This window comes from Podarcis tiliguerta (genome assembly GCF_965153285.1).
Source record: "Podarcis tiliguerta genome assembly, chromosome: Z".
Taxonomy (NCBI): domain Eukaryota; kingdom Metazoa; phylum Chordata; class Lepidosauria; order Squamata; family Lacertidae; genus Podarcis; species Podarcis tiliguerta.
This window is the reverse complement of record NC_139553.1, coordinates 25,882,988-25,902,258: the sequence shown is the minus strand read 5'-3', so window position 1 is coordinate 25,902,258 and position 19,271 is coordinate 25,882,988. Positions and strand designations below refer to the sequence as shown.

Below are 19,271 nucleotides of genomic sequence, written 5' to 3'. Positions count from 1 at the left end.
AATATACCAGTGTCCCTTTTCAGTCATCTTTTTTTTTTAAAAAAAGAAAGTCCTGCGTAACGGAAGTGAAGCTTCCGACTCCATTTTGGTCGCTTTTTTCTTCTCTATGCACGCTGGAGTACAAGGAGGGGGAAGAAGATTAGCTAACTTGAAAACTTTGTTTTGACTACCTTCCCTGTGATTAAAAAAGTAAACTTTTTCACTGACTGGATATGATTATTTTTGACTATTTTGGACTGGAAAACTGAGGAATTTAAAAGTTGGGACTCACTTTATTATAGACACCAGGTGGACAAGAAGGGAAATACAATCTGTTAATTTTTTTTTTCTTTCCTTTTTACTCCTCCTTCTCTGGTTACTGCATTCGTGTTTTCCAACGATATCCTCCACCCCCTTTTTTCCTTTTCCGCATATGTGATTTTTGACTTAGGTGGGGGCTGTCTCTCAATTTTTGCCAACAGTGGATTAACTTTTTGCTCTTTTCTTGTTTTGTTTTTTTTTTTCTTCATTTTTTGGTCTTTTTCTCTGTGGAAGTTATTGGATACTTTTTTAATTTTACCAACCTTTATTTGTATATATATGAGGATTTAGCCTAATTGGTGGCAAGAAGATAAAATCAAAACCAGAGGGAAGTTTAACTTTTCTCTTTTGCATTTTTTTTTTTTGTATCCCTCTTTTTTTACTACTTCTTTTTTTTTTTTTTTTTCTTGGGGAGTGTAACCGGAACTTGGGGGGGTGTAACCGGAGCTGAGAGAGTCCAAACGGCCCGGAAGGCTCTAAAAAAGACTCTAAAGAAGAGTGGTTTAATTGAGTGTGATAGGTAACTTAAACAAGGATTATACAGTGGAGAGGTTATATCTGGAGGCCATATCATAATTTTGGGGACAGAAGCCCTTCAAAGTTAAAAGCTAAAAAAGAGGAAACTATTGGTAAAGGTGTAAAATACGGAAGTCTGAATTACCTTTATATTGGGACTGTGCCTGGTTAATAAGACTGAATTAATGAGGTTTGGGATTTTTTGAAGTGACTGTTAAAAATAAAGAAACAACAATATAATTGGAGACAATGTCTCATCAACAAAAGAAAGGAGGCAATGGGGGGACCCCAGCTAAGAGAAAGGGGTCGAAACAAGAATCAGATTTCAAAGCAGAAATATTAAAAATGTTTGCAGATATTAGGCAAAGTGAAAAAAATTTAGAATCAAAATTAGAACAAGTAGATACAAAGATTGGAAAATTGGATAGGAAAATAGATGAGACGGTTAATGAGCTGAAAGGGCAAATTAAAGAGGTATCCAAGAGAACACATGTGTTGGAGGAAGGAATGAAGAAGACAAGAATGGAAATGAAAGAACTGAAAAAGGAAGATGAAAAGATCAAGGTGGGGCTCTCAGAAACAAACAAAATGCAGGAAGAGATGTGGGATGCGATCTCTATGAATGAATTACGGCAGCGTGAAGTGAATTTAAGGCTGAGGGCCGTACCAGAGACTCAGGGAGAGGATATCAAACAGAAATTAATATTAGAACTAGCCCAATGGTTGGAAATACAATTGGAAGAAATGGAAAATACAGTTCAAAATGCATTTAGGATGAGAGTGAGAACAACTAAATCAAAGAAAGCCCCAGGAGATTGCCTCATAACATTTAAGGACAGAGAGATGAGAAATATGATCCTCCAGAGAAATAGAGAAAAAAGACTATATATAGATGGCAGCTATATAATCATCTTTAAAGATATCCCAATTAGATTGTTGAAACGAAGATATCCATATAAACCAATGGTGCAAATTCTTAAGAAGAACAATATCGAATTTAAATGGGAATATCCGGAAGGGATTTCCTTTGTTTATAAAAGCAAGAGGCATAGGCTGACCAGGCCAGAAGAGATAGGTAAGTTCCAGAGAAAGTATAAGGAATTGATAATAGAAGAAGAGGACGACAAAGATAAAGGTATACCAGGAGGAATAGGAGCCACCGGAGGATTGGACTCAGATGAAAAGGAGAAGAAAGGGGAAAGGATGGACGAAAAGGAGAAGAAAGGGGAAAAGACGGACGAAGAAGAGGAGGAAGAAGAGGAAGGCGAAGAGGAAGAAGAAGTAGAAGAAGAAACAAACACACTATAAAAAGTAATTTACAACAACCCTTATTTCATCTATAATAAAGAACATAATGGCGTTAAAAATATGGAATTGGAACATTAATGGGATGAACGAAAAAAAAAAGGAATAAGGTGGAACAATATTTAAAAAAGAAAAATTTGGATATTATCTGCTTACAAGAGACACATGTAGCAAGAAGACACAGGAAAATTCTGATCAACAAAAGACTTGGGAACGAATTTATTTCATCTGATAAAGAAAAGAAAAGAGGAGTAGTTCTGTATATCAAAAATAAAATAGAAGCTCAGCAAATTTTCAAAGATGAAGAAGGTAGAATTATTGCTGTACAGATTACTTGGCAAGGTGAAAAATTGTTAATAGTCGGGATCTATGCACCCAATGGAAATAAAACTGATTTTTATAAAAAGTTGGAAGAGAAATTATTTGAGTATATGGACCAAAAAATAATTGTGATGGGAGATATGAATGGGGTAGTCTCAACAGAAATGGATAGACTAAGAGAGAAAGAGTCGAAAGAAGGTAAACTACCCAAAACTTTTTTTGAAATGTCAAAAAATTGTAATTTGATTGATATCTGGAGACTGAGACATCCACTTGAGAAACAGTTTACGTTCTACTCAGAGCCAAATCAGTCAATGTCCAGAATAGATCAAATCTGGATCTCTAATGAATTAACCCCAAGAATTTCACAAATTGAAATCCAACCAAAAGTAATTTCAGACCACAGTCCAATTAAATTGGAGATAAAAGGTTTAGAAGAAAGAACTTTTAGGTGGAGAATGAATGATTACCTCTTAGAGGACCAAAAAATCTTACAAGATGCACAAAAGAAACTGATGGAATATTTCGAGGATAATTGTAATAAAGGTACGAAGATGAGTATAGTTTGGGACGCAAGCAAGGCAGTGATGAGAGGGTTCTTCATACAACGGAACTCAATTAAAAAGAAAAACAGAGAGAAAGAAAAGAAAGAGATTCTCAAACAAATAATGGACAATGAACAAAAACTAATTAAAAAACCAAATAATTCAAAAATTAAACAAAGTATTAAGGTGTTGCAAACACAATTTGCTATGATAATTAACAGAGAAGTGGAGTGGAACATTAAAAGGCTAAGACAGAAAAACTTTGAATTTGCTAACAAATCTGGGAAATGGCTTGCTTGGCAAATTAAAAAAAGAAAAGAACAAAATACAATAAATAAAATTATAGTAGAGGGAGAAGATATAACCAACCCAAAAGAAATTAGAAAAGGATTTTTGGATTTTTACAGACAATTGTATAAAAACAAGGAAAAAAACAATATGAGGAAAATAGAGAGATATTTAAAAGAAAAAGGGGTGCAAAAGATCCCGATAGATAAGAAAGACAAGCTGAACACCCCAATAGAGAATGAAGAGATAAGAGAGACTATAAACGAGATGAAAAAAGGGAAATCTCCAGGTCCAGATGGATTTACAGCTAGCTATTACAAAGAGATGAGACAGATTTTGACAGCACCATTGAAGGAAGTAATGAATAACATTCTGAAAGAAAGGGAAATACCTGAGACATGGAAAGAAGCCTTTATAACCTTTATTCCAAAGCAAGATGCAGATCCAACACAAGTTAAAAACTATAGACCAATCTCTTTGTTAAATACGGACTATAAAATTTTTACAGGATTATTGGCGAAAAGGCTAAAAAAAGTTTTACAAGAAACTATCCATGAAGACCAAGCGGGCTTCCTCCCAGGCAGGCAGATGAGGGACAACGTTCGGAACATCGTTAATATTTTGGAATATCTGACAGCCAGGAATGAGAAGCAGGCAGCTTTGATGTTTGTGGACGCTGAAAAGGCTTTCGATAATGTCTCATGGGACTTCATGTTAAAAAACTTAGAGTATATGGAAGTAGGGAAGGGCTTCTTCAATGGAATAAAAGCAATTTATACGGAACAGAGAGCAAAACTGATAGTGAATAACGTAATCACAGAAGAGGTAGAAATATCGAAAGGTACAAGGCAGGGATGTCCACTCTCGCCTTTGTTATTTATACTGGTGTTGGAGATCTTTCTAAAATCAATTAGGAAAAATGAAAGGATAAAAGGGGTGTCGGTGGGTCAAAATAAATATAAAGTTAAAGCCTTTGCCGACGATCTGGTGATAATGATGGAAGACCCGATGGAAAGTGTAATAGAAGTGTTAGAGGAGATTGAGCAATTTGGAAAAGTAGCTGGTTTTATACTAAATAAGAAAAAAACCAAGATCATAGTAAAAAATATGGATCAAACACTGGTAAAAGAGTTACAACAGCAAACTTGTATTGAAGTGGTGAAAAAGGTAAAATATTTGGGAATATGGCTGACTCCAAAAAATATTGATTTGTACCAGAATAATTACTTACCTGTGTGGAATGGAATTAAGAAAGATCTAGAGGTGTGGGGAAGATTAAAATTATCCTTTTGGGGTAGGATTTCAATGATTAAGATGTGTGTACTCCCAAAGATGTTATTTTTATTTCAGATGATTCCAGTACTTAAAGGGACGGGGATATTTAAAGAGTGGCAAAGAGGAATTTCGAGATACATCTGGCAGGGCAAAAAACCAAGAATTAAATACAAATTATTAACAGATGCAAAAGAAAAAGGGGGCTTTGCCCTGCCAGATCTGAAATTATACTATGAGGCTTCGTGCCTTTGCTGGATAAGAGACTGGATAAAATTAAAGAATACAAAATTGTTAGATTTAGAGGGATTCGATAACAGATTTGGGTGGCATGCGTATTTGTGGAGGGAGAAGAAAAAGGGCCACAAAACTTTTGAAGACCACATCTTTCGGAAATCGTTAAAGGAAGTTTGGGAAAGATACAAAAACATATTGGAATCAGGGATTCCACACTGGTTGTCTCCATTAGAGGTTATGTGTGTTAAAAAAATTAATATGAGAGAAAATTGGATTACCTATGGAGATTTAGTGATTAAAGATGGAGAAAAATGGAGATTGAGGCCATACGAACAAGTAAAAGAGTACGTGTTTGATTGGTTTAACTATTACCAGATAAATGATATGTTTAAAAAAGATTTGAAAGAAAAGGGTTATAAAGGAAAAGAGTCAAGATTTCAAACGGAAATAGTAAACAGTGATAGTAAAATAATTTCCAAAATGTACAGAATGTTACTAGAATGGCATACGATGGATGAGGAAGTCAAGTCGGTGATGATCCACTGGGCCAAGGATTTTGGTTACAACATATACTGGGAAGAGTGGGTGAAAATATGGAATAATAACTTGAAGTTTACAGCATGCACCACATTAAAGGAAAACACGATGAAAATGGTATACAGATGGTATATCACACCAGTTAAATTAGCAAAAATGTTTAAAATTAACAACAAGTGCTGGAAATGTAAAGAGAAAACGGGAACTTTTATACATATGTGGTGGGAGTGCAAAAGAGTGAAAGGGTTCTGGGAGAGTATATATAATGAATTAAAAAAGATGTTAAAATATAGCTTTGTAAAAAGACCAGAAACCTTCCTTTTAGGAATAATGAGGAACGATATTAATAAAAAGGACTGTAAACTTTTCCAGTATGCTATAACAGCAGCGAGAGTACTGATGGCCCAGAAATGGAAACAGGAAGAACTGCCGACTGTGGAAGAGTGGAGAATGAAGTTAACAGATTACGCAGAACTGGATAAATTAACTGGGAAAATTAGATACCAACGAGCTCATAAATTTAACGAGGACTGGGAAAAATTTTCGGGGTATTTGGAAGATGTATGTGATGAGCGAACAACGCTAGTGGGTTTTAAAGAAGTTTTGTGAGTAAGATAAGGAATATTGCAAAGATGTAAACAAATATGGCAAGATAGATATTTATTTATTTACTTGTTTAGTTTAAAAGGAAAAAAAAAAAGGGAAAAGGAAAAATGGTGATACGAAATATGAGAAATGTGTAGGAAAAATTTTTATTACGGACGATTGGCAGGAAAGTTGAGGGAAGTCCACATAAATTGTAAATATGTTAATGAGAAATTGGTATAATTGTAAATATGTATGAAAAAATTGAATAAAAATGAGATGCAAAAAAAAAAAAAAGGAAACTAGTGGAGGGGAAATGTAATGGAGTGTCCTGGGAAATGGTTATGACTAGATGGCTGGCACACTGTACTGGAGCTCTCCACACTGCACCATTCCACCACAAGTCCTACTTATAAGGCTAAATATCTATATGAGGCTTTCAGTTAGAAAATGTTACAGTGAATACCTATTGAAATATTTGTCTGGGCTCATTGATCAAACTGTATGGTTTTGGTCCCCAAAAGCTGTCCCTTGCTCTTTTGGGTGCATGTGCATCAACCCACAGGGAGGAAAATGTAATGGAGTCCACTAAAAGACACAGTTAGTTGGTTGATTGGTTGGCTGGCTGGCTGGCTGGCTGGAACTCTGGACAGGAGCACCCCACACTGCAATATTTGTTCACATGCCCCACTTGTAAGAACACAAGAGCAACCCTGCTGGACCAGACCAAGGCTCCACCTTGTCCAGCAGTGGTTTGACAGATGCCTCTTGGAAGTCCACAGACGAGACATGAAGGCAACATCCTTCTCCCACCATTTTTACCCCATCAGTCCCTACCTGCCTCCCCTTTAGCACCAGTCCAGGTGGTGACCCTGGTAATCAGCTGCCTCCACCTCATTAGTTTCTGTTCTGCCTTTGTAGAACTTGGCAGGATGCAAGAACATTAAGAACAGCCTACTGGATCAGGCCAGTGGCCTATCTACTCCAGCATCCTGTTCTCATACTAGGTGACCAGATGCCTGTGGGGAGCCTGCAAACAGGACACAAGCACAACAGCACTCTGCTCACCTGCGATTCCCAGCAATTGGTATGAAGAGGCATGCTGCCTCTGAAATTGGAAGTAAAACATAACCATTGTAGTCAGAAGCATGGAGGACGAAGAAGAAACTGGAATAAGTTGGCTCTGTTTGTTATTGGCTCTGGCTCCATCTACAGTTGTACTCACTGCTTTCCACCCTGCCAGTCCCAGTGAGCACCAGCCACCACTAAGTGACATGCTGCATCTGAACTAGGTGGTCTATATAGAAAGAAATGGAAAATACAACTCTTGCTGGAATAAATGATCCATCTAGTCCAGGTATGGGAAAGCTTTTGCACTCAGGTATTTTTGAGACTTCAGTTCCCGTCAGCCCCAGAGACTATGGCCAACTGTCAGGTCCAGTGGGAGTTCAATCCAACAAAATATGGAGGGACACAGTTTTCCTTTCCTGATCTAGTCGGTCAATGCATTAGAAGGGCCAGAGCTCAGTAGGGGAGCAGTTGCTTGGCATGTGAAAGGTCCCAGGTTCAACCCCCAGAATTTCCATGTAGGTTTGGGCATATGTCCTGTCTGAAATCCTGGAGAGCTGCTGCCAAATCTGTGTCAATAATACTGAACTAAATAGACTCAGTGTAAGGCAGCTTCCTATGTCCCGACAACTGCAGCTCTGCAACATACTCTACCTAATGGTACAGAAATATCCAGTTGATCAACTGGATGTTATGTTGATCAACATTCCAACACTCATGTATATAATAATTTCATGGCCTGAAATGACAAAACTTGTCAACCACCTATGTCATGTAGGGCTGTGTGACTGCTCTGGACAGATCCCAAACTGAAGCAGGCCTGAAACATGTCACGGCATCTCTCAAGCCAGTCACAGCAAAACACTCCCTAAAACAGACAGCTTGTCTTCAAAGTGTTGCAAATCAATGCCATGTAAGGGGACTACCAGGGTGGGGAAAGGGGAATTTGAACTTTACTCATTAATAGCCAATCACAGTGTTGGAGGGTGGTGAACTGTTACAGGCGTCTCTCTCTCTCGGAGACATTTACTGTTTTGCAAGTTCTCTTGAATGTCAGTACAAATTTGGTGGGTTTTGTTCAGCTTGTCTTTTGTTAGCCTTTAGTTGATACCAGCATTCTTTCTTACATACCTGTTTGTTTTACAATGCTTTCCCAATCCTAATCTTATTCTAAAAAAATGAAAACCCTGTTTATTGTCTGTATCTTTAGTGTTTGTTGCTTAGGAAGTCACTTCCCTTATGCCCTTTCCCAAAATGGCCCTAGTTTTTTAGTTAGGTTTGCATTACAGATGTGTTGTTTTCTGCATTTGTAGGTGTCCGTCTTCTGAATACACCATACACCTACAGTAAAAAAGCAGCACACTTCCACAGGGCAGCTGTGGTGCCACCAGAGACAGAGGGGCCAGAGATGCTGGCAGCAACAGCACCACCACTGGCTAGATTAGTTTGCCACCAGTCAGCTGGTCCATCCTAGGACTGCTTGCGGGGTGGTGGGCAGTAGCAGCATTCTGTGTGGTTTCTTGCCTGTCTTGAGGGGGTTTTTTGGTAGCAGGTGCAAGCCTGGTCCCATAGCCATGCAATCATTTGAGGATGGAGTAGGCACGGGCAGCAGCAGCCTGGCAGGGGCTTCCCCTTTGGTAACAGAAGGGACTGAGTCCAGCCCATTGCTAGACATCAGCATCTCTGAGGTGGTGTCTGTCTCTGAGGTTCTCAGGTGGATTGAGGAGGAGTTCTTCCGTTTGGAATGCTGAGGGTGGGGAGCAGCAACAGATATACTCTCCAGTGCCATCAGGAAATGCTTCCTCTGATGCCCTCACTGTTCCTGTGGGGGTGTCGACACCTTCAGACTGAAGGCAATCTGTGGTACTATTCTGACGTGGGACTGGATCCCACCACTGCTCTCTGCCATTGCTGCAGATGGGCAATGAACAAGGGGAAAGTAACGTTCAAATCCAATTATTAACAAGACAACCTCATACCAGGTGTCTTCAAGCTGCAGGCAGTTATATGCAAAAAAAACGAAGTTACAACCATTTTACTTTTGAAACACTTTATTTGTGTGTGGGGGGGGGGGGGGGACAAGCTTTAAAGGTGGCTAGCACATAAACCCCTGGATCTACCTATCTGAAACCCTCTCTGGAGGAGCTACCATGTATTCAAATGTCATGCATCTAGGGGGAGGATTGTGGTCATTTTGGCTTCCCAATGCATGCCTCTCTGAGGACAGGAGATTCAGATCTCCGAATTTTGATTTGGATGTTGGGTGTGAATTGATCCAAACTGAATTGTGTCTTGAACTGAAAGAGGGACAGGGAGCTTGCACAGTGCTAACATCAGAGATGGGGAATCTGGGACCATCCAGATGTTCCCATTCCACCTCAACCAGCATGGCCAATGGTCAAGAATGCTGGGAGTTCTGGTCCATGACTATCTAGAGGGTGACATGTCGCCCACCCCTACCAAGCAACTCATTGAAATGAACCTGTTTGCAAGACCTAATTATTGGCAGTTACCCTTTTCTTTACTGGCAGTGTCTGTACAGGCAGCAGTGTTGTAGCTGGCCCCAGCAGTGTATGTAGGAGCAGTGATTAGTGAAAGCTTCATTGGTTCAATTTCAGCCTGCTACTAAGCTGTTATAAACAAAGGAGCCCTGTCAGCAGGGATGGGGAGGGAGAGGTGGTAACTGGGGGAGTGGAAGCCCTTTGAAACATTAAAACAGTCCCAATTTAGCAAACCACTGCCCCCAACAGAAGACCGGAGTTGCTATCTCCTCATTTATTTTTATTAAAAGAAGGCTAAATGTGAAGTGAAATATAATACTGCTAAAAGGCTTTAGCAAGTCTGTTTCAGTCATTTCCTAGCATCAACGGTGGGAGCAAAATCCTTGCTCTGCCATCTGGGACGAATGCCCTGGTTGAGATCCATAAGCCAGATGACTATCCCTGTGTATCTCAATGCCATTTTCTTCCTTTACTGTGTAGATAATGCTTTCTGGTGCTTGACCGACTGTGTCACGGCTTTGTTTTAATGAAAGAAGAAGTAGCTTTGCTGCTTCCATTGATTTCTTTCGGAAAGGTTCAGTTAAGTGAGAGGATGCACAGTAGGGCTTGTGCTACGTTGGAAGCAACTCCTTGCAGCACAGGTCATAACAGAAGGAAAAGGAAAACCCCAAATGCATTGTGAGCTCATCAGAAGGAAAGGTGGCCACGAAAGTAGGGCAAGATTAACTGTGGTGGATGTGAGTTTTCCATGATGCATGATGAGCACAAGAGGGGAACAATTATTTCCATTGCCAACAGTGCAAAGTTCTATTTACATTCTTCAATAAATGAATGACAGTTAAACATATTATACTAAGGGAAATCCTCAACTCCCACTCCCCCCACCCCTGCAAAAAAAAGAAGTTTGTTTTTAAATTGTTTCCAACGTTTAGCCCTTATTCTCAAACACCTGTCAGTACCAGACACTACAGTAGATGCAGCATCTGTTAAATAGGCAGGAATATATACATTTATATACATATATCTAAAACAGAAGTAAGTAATTGCAGTGTTTCGTGTGACATTGCAAGACTTTTGTTCCCATTAAGTGTTTAGAGAGGACCAAATTCAGGTGTTAAAATGGTACCACAGGTCCTTACTGGAAGGAGGGATTGAGAAGATGACAGTGACTATGTGATCTGGACATAGTACAACTCAATCCTCTCTCACTGATGTGCTCCTTCCACCTCGAAAAGATGTGGCTTCTAAAGAAAGCGGTTGACCATCACTCTATTTCACAATGACGGAGACTTCTGCTTTGCACTGCCACTGCTGAATCATCCAAACTTCCTGGATTTTAATGTGCAAATTCAAGCTAGTCAACCCTTCTCTCTTCAAACTTTGGATTGCCTTTCATCTGTCCATTCCTGCTTAGTGTTCTGGAGAGCTTGAGTTCTTTGCTCATCTACTTGGACATAATCCACTCTTTGTTCTTCAGAGAGGAAAGGTTTCTGCCAAGGTGAAGGAAATGAAACAAACAAACAAACATACGTGAGGACGTGTAAAACATGAACACAGCTACAGTTGGGCTTCTGTCAATTCCTCCCCTCCTCTCCAACCTTAGCTGGCATTTCTTTTTTCACCTTGAAGCCAGGGGTGACATCAGCAAGCAAGCATGCCTGTTGTCTTGCTACTGGTTTCAGACATAATTCCCCATCTGCTACCCTGTCACACAGCCCAGAACAGGCCTGGCAGACACAGGAAAGTGCAGTACAGTGATATGTTCACCTTGAGATGAACGGAAAATGGTTTTCCTCTAAGTTAAAGCCCTTGATCAGGCAAGACTGGAGTGGGTTTCGAACCCAGAGAATTGCCTCTGATGCAAGAGTGGGGAATGTTTTTCAGCTCAGGGGAGCAGAAGAAGAAGAAGAAGAAGAGTTTGGATTTGATATCCCGCCTTTCACTCCCTTTAAGGAGTCTCAAAGCGGCTAACATTCTCCTTTCCCTTCCTCCCCCACAACAAACACTCTGTGAGGTGAGTGGGGCTGAGAGACTGTGACTGGCCCAAGGTCACCCAGCAGCTGCATGTGGAGGAGCGGAGACGCGAACCCGGTTACCCAGATTACGTGACTACCGCTCTTAACCACTACACCACACTGGCATACCCTTTTGGTGACTTTCTGGGGACTACATGCCAGTGGCAAGCAGGGTCAGAGGCAAAAGTTGGTAGAGCAAGGGATGTGAATTTTATCTTCATATCTGCACCCCTTTTCAACTTCCATGGAGGCAAGCAAGAGGCAGCCAGGCAAAAACATTTAGGGTGTGAAACAGAGCCAGTGAGGAGTATGTTCTGGGGAGTTTCCAAGGGCTAGATACAAAGGCCTGGAGGGCCACACTCACCTCCTGGGCGAAGATTCCCCACCCTTTATTTAAAGAAGCACTAACAATACTCTGCTCACTTGTGAAAAAAAGGAAGCAGGTATTGGATATTACATGCCACCATTTAATTTTTATTACTGATGTCAGGGAGCAGCAGCAGAAGTTGTTGTGAGCAAGGCCTACCTTTTGTACAGGAGACGGAGAAGCGGAATTAAAATCCAGTGCTAAATAATCAAGGCTGAAGTTCTTTGGCCACTGGAATGCTCCATTGCATGGAGATGTTGCTTGCTCCTGTTGAGAATGAACCATGACCATAAGAAAATGAAGAAATAGGCATTGTCAAAACAAATTTAAAAGTTTTGTGTGTGTGTGTGTGTGTGTGTTGCCTATAGATTCTCCTTCTTTCCCTCATGTTCTACAGGAGGGGCAGGAAGCCTTCAGCCCACAAATCATATTGGTTCACCAGGTTTTCCAATTTGGTTTACTAGGGCTGATGGGCAGGCTTGATTGCTGCAGAAAGTAGATTACCCACTAACTGATGGGTGAGGAGGGGATTAAAGCTTGCTCAGTTTGGCTGTCCATGCCAAATTCCTTGAAGGGTTGATTGCTGAAGAAAGGACTGAACCCTCAACCCATCAGCTGATGCACAAGTTGTTCATTCCTGCTTAGCCTCTACCTCCCGCCACCCCCAGTGGCCACCCCCAGTGGCCAACACAGGTGGGTGGTTCCATCCACTTGTCACAGGTATCTTGTGCAGGTGGGAATTAAAGAACTGGCCCATTGGGCGAAAAAGGTTCTCCACCCCTGCACTGCAACCATGATCATGCTTTAGCAAGAGAGGCAGCTTCCATATTATTTCAACATCTCTACGGCTCCCAATCCTTCTCGTCCTGGCTCTCACCAGGCCATTTAAGGCACCTCTGTTGTTCAAGGGAAACATTTGCATAGACTGCAGTCTTGGCCAACCTGGTGCTCCCCAGAAGTTTTGGATTATGGGGTTCTGCTAGGAGGTATGCCCCCTGCAAATGATCTGGAGGGTGATCCGGGGAAGGCTAACCTTGTACAATGCAAAAAAGACAACAAAATGTTAGGAACATAGGAAGCTGCCTTACACCGAGTCAGATCACTGGCCCTTGTAGCTCAGTGTTTCCTACATTAAGGGTAGCCAATGTGCTGTCCTCCAGATACTGTCAGGATGCAACTCCAATCAGCCAAAGCCAGCATGGTCAATTGCCAGGGATAATGGGAGTTGTAGTCCAGCAACATCTGGAGGGCATTACATTGGCTACCCCTGTTTTGCCCTCACTGGCAGTGGCTATCCAGGGTTTCTGGTAGTCTTTCCCAACATTGCTTGGAGATGTTAAGGACTGGATGTAGCCCCACAGCATGTAAAGCAGTTACTTTTATTACTGTGCTACAATCCTTCCTTGTAGTGTTTGGGCTTAGAACATACCATATACAGAGACAGACCACTGGTCTATCTAGTTTAGTACGTCTCCACCACTATTCCCCAACCTGGTCCGCTTGTCATACTACAGCTCCCAACATACTTTATGACTGGCCATACAGGAGCCGTAGTCCAAATCATCTGGGTGGCACCAGTTTGGGGAAAGATTATCTACTACACTTACTGGCAATGACTTTCCAGGGTTTCAGGCAGCATCTCTTTCCCAGCCCTAGCTGGAAATACAGGAATAAGACATGGGGTCTTTTGTACATAAAACGCTAGCTCAACCATCAAGCTACAATCTTTCCCCAACATATCTCCCTGGAGTTTTGTGCGCTTTTAAGGGGTTCCATAAAGGCTCTTGTCTAAAAATGGTAGGGGAAATTTTGAGGTTCTCTCTTTGCCTCCAGCAAATCACCATGTATATGTTTGAGATTGCTTGGAGATGTGCCACCAACACTTGTGGGAACAACGGAGATCTGTAGGAATGGGAAAAAGGCTTCCCTTATCACTGCGTCAATTGGCCCTTGTGTGCCTGCACTAAATTTCTTCAGTAGGGCAAAGGGGAGCCCCTGCCACATGTTTGGCTGAAAAATTTGACTTCTCTGAGCCTTTCCGCTCACATGATTTGTCAAAGGAGAGTTGCATGAAAATGATTACCATTTGAATGTAACTTTCTTCTTCCTCTCCGGAAACTGAACTGGCAAATACTCTCGCTGAATTAATGCAGTCTCTTTCTGGAGAGATAAAGCTTGTTCGATTGCTAGTGCAGGAGGAGGAGGAGGGTGGGGGAAACCCAAAACACAAACAAAAGAGAAGTCAAAGAAGAGTTTTCACAGATGCTCTGAAACCAAGCCAAAACCTGACGTTGCCCAGTGTGGGGAATAAGCCCGCCCAAAGCCCAGCAACACTACAGAGGTTAAGTTAGCTAACAAAGGAGGTTACAATCTCATCAGTGTCCTCTTGGGAAATTAGTCATTTCTGCAATCGAATCTGACAGTAAAAATGGCCGCCATGGCATTATGGGAAAGCTGCAGACATCAAAGAACGGTCAAGGAAGGAGCATAAACAGAGGCAAATGTCCATCACATCAGGGGCCTAAGCACTTGTCTTGCTGTATGGCTAGCAACAGTTTTGGAGGCAGAAACAAATTAATTAGCTACTGCAGCTATACGCAGAGGAACTGCAACCACCGTGAATCATCTGCAAAAATATATGTTATTTGCACATGGGAAATGTCTGCTACTCAGTCGTCTTGCAAAGTAAAAAATGCTGCCAAATCCATTGCCAGATATGTCTGTGTAATGTTTTTCAAACCAACCACAAGTTCTCAAGACATAAGAGGAAAGCTGGCAAGCTAGGTATTTCCAGTGTTCATCAATGAACTTTATCCTTTTATTCACTGTCCCATCTTTTTACCAACCTCAGGGGCAAGCACCCCCTGGTTTTACCAGGTAAATGCAAATGGAAGCATCTTACAAAGCTGGTTCAAGGCTCTAGCACAGATCTTCAAGTGTGCAAAATTAGTGCTTTGTTACATATCTTTAAGCATCCAACAAAAACATTCATCTTCTCCCATGCCTTTCATTAAACAAACTATGGCCTTTTAAACTGGGTGGGTGGGGTATTATTATTGTTTATTACTATGGTATGTATTTTTGTGTTTTTACATTGCAAACTGCCCTCTCATCCTCAGATAGAAATAACAGTACAGTGGTACCTCAGGTTACATACATTTCAGGTTACATACGCTTCAGGTTACAGACTCTGCTAACCCAGAAATATTACCTCGGATTAAGAAATTTGCTTCAGGATGAGAACAGAAATTGTGCAGTGGCGGCGCAGCAGCAGCAGGAGGCCCCATTAACTAAAGTGGTGCTTCAGGTTAAGGACAGTTTCAGGTTAAGAACGAATTAAGTTCTTAACCCGAGGTACCACTGTATAGAAACAACAATAACGCTTTCCCAGTTTGGACTACAACATTCACACATAACCAACAGCCTGATCCTCTCTGAAATCTCTAGGACGTGTGATGCTGCTGAACTACAACTCCCATCATCCCTAACAATTGACCATGGTGGCTGGAGGTGATGGACTTTGTATTACAACAACATCTGAAGGGCACCACACTGGTTACCCCTCCTCTAAGAGGACAGGCTAATAGAACTCTGGTAGACCAGTAGTAAGTACTGAGGAACAGATCAATGCAGTGGATATGATGTTACAATATCAGTATGATGTGCCACCATCCACAGCTAGCTATACTAAATGGCCAAGAAAGAAGAGATGAAGAGAGAGAGTACATACTCACAAGCAGAACTGGAGCACAAGCCATCTCAGGGTAAACTAGACCAGCCCTCCAGACATTCTGGACTACAACTCCCATCAGCGCTTGCACGAACAGCCAATGGTCAGAGATTATGAGAACTGTAGCCCAAAATTTCTGGAGGGTAACAAGTTGGGGAAGGCTGAACATCCCAAAAGGAGACAGTGAAAAGTCTATGGAGGACTTGATTTTTTAATTGAAAAGCAGGTGCCATGAAGAATCAGCTGGAGCACAGGTATGGCGGAGGGGAAGGAATTCTTAACCCTTTCCCCTCTCACCTTCTGTCCATCTAGAATTATGTTCCTGATATTGCTTCTCTCCCCAGTGTTTTGCCCCATGGTATGAAAGCAGAACATTTCTCAGAAAGCTAATGTCAGTTAATACTGATAGACATATATATTCCTGTGTTTTGCACATAAACACACACACATATATATATTTATGTGTATGTATGTATGTATGTATGTATGTGTGAGAATGAAGAAACCAGGCTGGGGAGAAGATGTGGAAGGAATAGGTAACAAGCTTACTGCTTCTTACAACAATACTGAAATATACTGAATTAACTCTGTAGCTGCAACCAAAATTCTCAAATGGCTGCTGAAACAAGCAAGGCCTCTTTAACTAAATAGGCTTCCCCCATTGTGGGCAGAGCTAACCACCCTGGCTGAGATAAACCTCTGCTTAAATACTCTGTTATGAGTTATCTGTTGCTGAAGCAACATTCACAACGGATGCTGGTTACCGTTGTTGTATTCAGGTCCTGCTTATGGGCTTCCCATAACATCCTGTAAGAACAGGATGTTGAACTCTGGCCTGACCTCTTTGTACACTCTAATACAATTTGCTCTAGCTGGAGTTTCGCATGGAGCCATCCATTCCAATCTTGCATTGCCTCAACTAACGCTGCTTGCAGAAACCTGACCTCTTTTTCCATGAAACCCCTACTTTAGCCAGAATGCTCTTTCCATTGGAGTCATCCGTTGGAGCAGAACAGTTGTGAAGATAGAATAACTACATATCCACCTAATCTGGTTTACTAAGGAAACTCCCTGGGGTGCCAGGAAAAAGGCAGGAACCCCTCAAGGTAGGGATAGCCAATGTAGTGATCACCAGATATTAGGAATAAAGGAAACTACCTTACACCAAATTTGACTGTTGGTCCATCTAGTTCAATACTGTCTACAATGACTGACAGGATTCTGCCCTAGTCCTACCTACAGCTTCCAGGTTTTGGAACTTAGACCTTCTGCATGCAAAGCAGATGCTCTAAAACTGAGCTATAGCCCTTCCCCGATTTTGCTGTATTCAAACTCTCTTTAGTCCAAGTCAGCATGGCCAAAGGTCCAGGGTGATGGGAGCTGCAGTGCAACAATATCTGGAGGGCACTGCGTTGGTTATCCCTGCTTCAAAGATCACCATTGAGCTTGCAAAGACATGTGCTGTCTTAAAGCAAGAATGATGCAAATCTCTCTGTTTAATTGAAGCCAATTTAATTTTGGGAGGAAAGAAAAACATTTTCTTGTCTTCTTAAAAAGCAGGGATGAGATCCACAGAATTTGTATTGAAAGTTTGTTTAGAAACTTTGCTTACAGTCTCCCTGTGGAATGAGACAATATATAAATAATTTTCCTGTAAGGAATGCTAATGTTTAAAAGAAACGTCATTAAAACTAAACAAGGTTGGGTCAACACTACATGTGAAGCACAATTTATTTGCCCATAACTCACAGAAACAGTGCAACCGAATCAGTGTATCAAATGATGTTTGCTTTGGGCTGATGTTTGTTCAACATTCACAGCTACACTACACTTGATCTTAGAAATGTCATCTTCAAGCAATAGTCAACTCAGCTTCCTATTTATTTTTTATTTTGCTATCCTTATAGCATAAAATGCAAAAAGTGAAGATTTTCAGAGCAAGGATTGGTTTTTCTAAAAAACTGAAATTATAAAATAGATTTTAAGAATCTATATAGGATTTTAAATATCAAGTTCCACTAAGACTTAAACAAACTTGGTTTAAAATGTTATCTGAATATAATACAAACATATTATAATTTACACACATAATCATGGTCCTTCATCAAACATAGTCTGCTTTTCTATGCAAAAAAATGCTCTATTCAAAATTCTATGAACAAGAGCAAAAATATGTAGTTTTTGACTTGAGGTTGAGCATTATAAGGACACAATAGGCCATATATTGCATATGTTGCTGTGTATATCATGAATATTTGGAGTTTGTCCACTAAGCAGCATGCAAATTACTTTCCATGTCACAGGGAAACACCTTTCTTCCCAACTCTACCACTACCCTTTCCTTCTAGAAAGTTTATCTTCAAGTGAATTATCTTACACCTATGCCTTACACAGGGTTAGAAACAGAAATGATTGTTTCAGTTGCTTCCCTAAGCAGATGTGTGCATCAGGCACACAGACTAGGAACTCGGCTACATTGGCAAAGAAGAAGTGCTTTAGATGCGGTTTATGCATTCTAACACTGTGACACCAGATGGCACTGTGGAGTTCCATTTTTACCAACCCAATTTCTCTTACAAAATTTGCAACTCGTTTAACTGAAACACTTCTTCGATGCGTCTAGATCCAGCCTAGGTGGAATTTATGCTCCAGGATTGTATACTGGCTCTAATTAGTTGCAAATAATACATGCTGTGTTTGTTATAGTATGGAAGCTTGTGGAGGAAGTATGTTAGAAATATAAAAGGCAGATTCAACATTGGCAGTTTAAACTTGCTCTCCTTCTCTGCAAGTAAAACCATAGCTTAAGTGAATTATATTAACGTTGTTTGGGTATAAATCAGGTGTGGTGATGTCCTTTCTGGCCTCAAGGCCAAAACTTAATGAATGTCAGATTTGATGTGGCAGCAGCAGCAGCAGAAGAAAAAATTCTGTTCTTTTTTAGTACATTATTCTGAAATAGTAGCTGAATAATAGCAATGTCATATGGCAGTATGCAACAAAACAAAACAGAAAACCAAAGGGAACAACTATGCCACCAGAAAAAAGTTAAGTGTGAAAAACCCTATATGCCCTTTGACTTGGTATGCCTCTCCAAACATATTATAACATTATAATTAAAAAATGTATTCTGTGTGTACTTATTTTGACACTTACCTCTGCTTTGTGATGTCTGTATTAGGCATGAGTGTATGTGTGAGGCCTGGTTGGCGAAAGAGCAGTAAGTTGTTCATTCATGAACCATACAGCTCAGCAAGATACTAGGTAAACCCCCCTAATCCAGGAAAACTATTTTAATAGTTCCTCTGGCAAGACCAATCTCCTAAAAAAATTGTTGGGGCATGTTTCGCACCCACTTACTAAGGCACAGTCCACGTCCTGGTTAAGGCAGCATGTTCTCGGATGGTGGAAAGGTTTCGCAGGTCCAGCGGAGGTGGTCGGACTGAAGATTTAAAGAGAGAAGACTTCTTACTGCCACAGAGCTGGCCAAGGACAGGGGCAGATCCGGCTGTAAACTTGCTGTGTGGGTAGCTGGTTACTTAACAGGATGGAAGCAGTTCCAAGAAAGGACATTTATGACATCAGGGGGCTCATATTGTGGACTCAGGTAGCAGAGCTTCCTTAATTTCTTTAGAGCGCCACAGTGGTGTAGTGGTTAGAGTGTTGGACCAGGACCTTGGAGGC

At 40.9% G+C, this 19,271-nt stretch overlaps 1 protein-coding gene across 5 annotated transcripts in view; it reads right to left on the bottom strand.

The window, feature by feature from the left end:
* Positions 1-9,007: 9,007 nt before the first annotated feature.
* GAB3 (GRB2 associated binding protein 3) overlaps positions 9,008-19,271 on the bottom strand; it is an 83,178-nt gene continuing 72,914 nt past the window's right edge. For all 5 annotated transcript variants that reach the window (XM_083423698.1, XM_083423701.1, XM_083423702.1 and 2 more), the window contains 4 exons: positions 18,948-19,029; positions 13,941-14,043; positions 12,017-12,124; positions 9,008-10,965 (listed from right to left, as the gene is read on the bottom strand). In XM_083423698.1, the coding sequence (XP_083279824.1) occupies positions 10,849-10,965; positions 12,017-12,124; positions 13,941-14,043; positions 18,948-19,029 (410 nt within the window). In that variant the 3' untranslated portion in view covers positions 9,008-10,848. The remainder of the gene's footprint in view (positions 10,966-12,016; positions 12,125-13,940; positions 14,044-18,947; positions 19,030-19,271) is intronic.